The 3,794-nt window shown below is 36.5% G+C and overlaps 1 protein-coding gene across 1 annotated transcript; it reads right to left on the reverse strand.

Annotated features, from left to right (window-relative positions):
* Positions 712 to 2,448, reverse strand: LOC107632695 (protein CROWDED NUCLEI 4-like). Its single transcript, XM_016336362.1, has 2 exons — positions 1,489 to 2,448; positions 712 to 1,383 (listed from the first exon to the last, which is right to left on the reverse strand). Exons 1-2 carry the CDS (start codon positions 2,446 to 2,448, stop codon positions 712 to 714), a joined length of 1,632 nt encoding a protein of 543 aa, XP_016191848.1.

A 3,794-nucleotide genomic window follows, 5' to 3' on the forward strand; every position in this document is an offset into this window, starting at 1 on the left:
TTACCATGCCATAATTTTTTCCTCCAAGACTTTGAGTCCTAGTTGGTCCAAACAGATCAAGATGCAACAACTCCAATGGTTTCTTAGTTGAGATGTCTTCCTTGGGTTTGAAAGAGGTTTTTATTTGTTTACCCATTTGACAAGCATCACAAATGATGTCCTTATCAAATTTTATATTAGGAAGCCCTCTTACTAAGCCTTTCTTTACAAGCTTAGAGATTTGGAACATGCTAGCATGTCCTAATCTCTTATGCCACATCCATTTTTCAAATTCTATTGAAGAAAAACAAGTTACATTTTGAATTTTGAGATCATCTAGTGTAAGACCATAGACATTGTCACTTCTTTTGGCAACAAACAAAACAGCCCTTGTTTTCTCATTAATGACTCTACAATCAGATTTTCTAAAGGTTACAGCATATCCAAGGTCACACAATTGACTTATGCTCAATAGATTATGCTTTAACCCATTAACTAAAAAGACACTATCAATACAAGTAGAAAAATCTTTGCCAACCTTACCAATGGCAATTATTTTACCTTTACCATTATCTCCGAAAGTGATAAATCCTCCATCATACTTGTTGAGTTTAATGAAGAAAGTATCATTTCCGGTCATATGCCTTGAACACCCACTATCAAAATACCACATGTCCAATTTCTTCTTGGATGTAAGGCAAACCTGCATATTCTTCAACTAACCTTAGGTATTCAAATCCATTTGGATCCTTTGATGTGAAATCTTCTTGGTTGCCCAAGAGCATTGAAATCATGAACAACTTTATATAATTTATTATCATTGCCAAAAGACCTTAGAAATATGAAGCATTGAGGAGGATCATGACCTTTTCTATTGCACTTGTAGCAATGGTTCTTGCTCACTAATTTCTGAGGTTTGCTGAATCCTTTCAGTTTGAAAAACTTGGAAGAGGAGACTTCAGATTTTTGAACATTTTGTTTGAAAACAGCCTTATTTTCCTCTTTGAATCCAAGTCCAGATTTTTCAGACCCAAATCTTTGACAAGCAAGCAGTTTGTTCAGATTTTGAGAACCTTGAACAAACTTTGCTAAGTCTTCATTCAGATTTTTTACTTGTTCATTTAGCTTTTTGTTTTCAGAAATCAAATCAGTAGAAGCAGTAACCTTATGCTTGAGTTTGAATTTCTCTAATTCAGCTCGTAAGGCACTATTTTCTTCTTTTAAAAAATTTTCATTACAAGTTCCAGTTGCCTTAACCTTTTTCAAAAGAATATCATTTTCTGTCCTTAATGCCTTATTTTCTTTCTTACATTTCGCATACTTATCCAAGAGTTTCTTAGAATCCACAATAATGTCTTTGATAATGTAGTGCAATTCTTCAATAGATAAGTCAAAGAGATCTACCTCATTTTCATCATCATGATCAACCATCAGACACAGCTGAGCTTCTTGATCTGAACTCTCAGAGCTGGTGTCATTCTCCAAGTCTTCCCATGTTGCCATCATCACCTTCTTTTTGTCTTTCTTGGATTTTTCGCCTTTCTTTAGTTGAGGGCAATCTGACTTGAAGTGACCTAGTTCTTTGCAATGGTGACATGTGAACTTGACTTGATCTTTCTTGACTTCTTTGGATGAGCAACTTCCTTTGCCTTTGCTTTTGAATCTCAGTAATCTTCTCATTTTTCTTGCAAAGAGTACCATTTCTTCATCTGAGAAACTGTCATCATATTCTTCTTCTTTGGCTGTCATTCTTGATTTCAGTGCTATACTTTTCTTTTTGTCATCTTTGTCTTGAGACATGTGAGTAGTTTTATAGGCCAGCAACTTGCCTCTTAGCTCATCATAGGTAATTTTGATCAAATCATTCCTTTCAGAGATGGTTGTGCTTTTTACTTCCCATTTCTTAGTAAGACTCCTCAGGATCTTCCTCACTAAGGTTTCTTCAGAATAGTTCCTTCCCATGGCATCCAAATTGTTGATGATTATTGAGAACCTTTCGAACATTTGATCGATGCTCTCATCCTCCTTCATGCTGAATATTTCATACTCCTTCATCAGCATGTCAATTCTGGTCTCCCTCACTTGCTTAGTGCCTTCATGAGTGAGTCTGAGCTTGTCCCATATTTCTTTAGCCATCTTGCACCTTGACACTTTTCTGAATTCTTCAAAATTGATTGCATAGTGCATTAGGTTGATAGCCTTGGCATTGAGTTCAACCTTCTTCTTTTCTTCCTCTATCCACTCGCTGTCTTCTTTTGCCGCAACTTCACCATCAGCATTTTGTTTAGTGGGAACGTCTGGTCCGTTGAGGATGATCTTCCAGATGTTGTAGTCGATTGATTGCACGAAGATTCTCATTCTTTCTTTCCAGTAAGAATAGTTGCTGCCATTGAAGTAGGGAGGTCTGTTATTAAACTGACCTTCAGTGAGAGTGAAGGCCACGATGTTGGAACTCATATTGTTGGCCATGGATCTTTACTCCAAGCTGTGAAGCTTGACTCATTGAGACCTTGCTATTGATACCAATTGATGGTGCTAATTGAACTTGAGAAGGGGGGTTGAATCAAGTTTGCACTAAGTTAAAATTTTAGACTCTATTTTTGCAGAAGCTTAAGTTGCAGGAAATTATTTCATTTTATCTTATGTACAGAACAGAAAAAGAGTAGGGAAGAGGAGAAAGAGACCAGCATGTATCCTGGTTAGGATTATTGGTGCAATGAATCCTATGTCCAGTTTTCACCACAAACCATGGTAGAATTTTCACTATAATCCACTGATTACATTCACCAATACTATTGAATTACTCCCTAATTCAACTAGTATCTACCCCTAAACTTTCTTCACCAACGCTTAGCTACTCAAAGTGCTTTTCCAACTTGGAAAGGGAATCCTAACAGATTCAAAACTCACCAAGTGCTAACCCAACTTGGCAAGGAGAACTAATCCTAGTTCAACACCTCAATTACATAAAAAATCAGTGGCTATTATGCATCACTCTTGCCTTTTCTCTCTTGCCTTTTCAACCTCACATAATCAGCCTTTTCTCAACACAGAAAATGACATAAGACAGCCATAACAAAGAAAATAAAAAAATTAAGCTTGAGTAGAAGAAAAATATTTCAACTCCATGTTAGAGATGATGCTCTGAGTGTGTGCTCTCTTTTTCTTGCCTTGAAATGTTGGAATGAGGCTTCTTATATATCTTTAGCTTGCCTTCATTTTTGCTTTATACTTTTGCTTATCCTTGCTGCCCGTTGAAGCTGTCACAACCAGCAAGTAGTCCTTCTTCCTCATGCTCCACTACCTCTGCTGGATGAGAAGCACATCCACCACCTCTGTAATCCTTTGTTTTGCTTTCTTCCTTAATATGCACTCCTTTTTCATCCTTCTCCATAACTCCTGCTGCTACTGCTCTTTGCTCGTTTATATTTTGCTCAACTATGATCCAAAATGGTGCCGTGCTAATGTCCTTGAGTTAATGGGGTGTCTTTGTGTCCTTCTTATTTTATTAGACCAACACTTGTCTTTTTCTTTTTCCACCCCCGGCAAAAGTAAAATTGAAGCATTAATTAACCAAACACCATATGCCAAACTTTGACACTTAAACATATTCCATTCGCTTTGTGATGCAATAGGATTTGTAATCCATTTTGTAATGCTTTGGTGATGTGTTTTGTTGTCTTGACTTTTGTAGAAAACATGTTTCTCTTGTCCCCCGTGATAGAAATAAAATCATAATACTCATCTTATTAGCCCCCCATGAAATGGAAAAGAAATAAAATAAAACAAGTTTAATTTAATGCACTGTCAAATTA

The sequence above is a fragment of the Arachis ipaensis genome, chromosome B03 (genome assembly GCF_000816755.2).
Source record: "Arachis ipaensis cultivar K30076 chromosome B03, Araip1.1, whole genome shotgun sequence".
NCBI classification, from domain to species: domain Eukaryota; kingdom Viridiplantae; phylum Streptophyta; class Magnoliopsida; order Fabales; family Fabaceae; genus Arachis; species Arachis ipaensis.

What these genes read in the sequence shown, in the direction of transcription:
- LOC107632695 (XM_016336362.1), bottom strand. Translation starts at nt 2,448, where the DNA reads ATGGCCAACAATATGAGTTCCAACATCGTGGCCTTCACTCTCACTGAA. An exon ending in CCAAGAAAGACAAAAAGAAG is followed by an intron (nt 1,384 to 1,488) that starts GTGATGATGGCA and finishes GATGAAAATGAG; the next exon opens with GTAGATCTCTTTGACTTATC.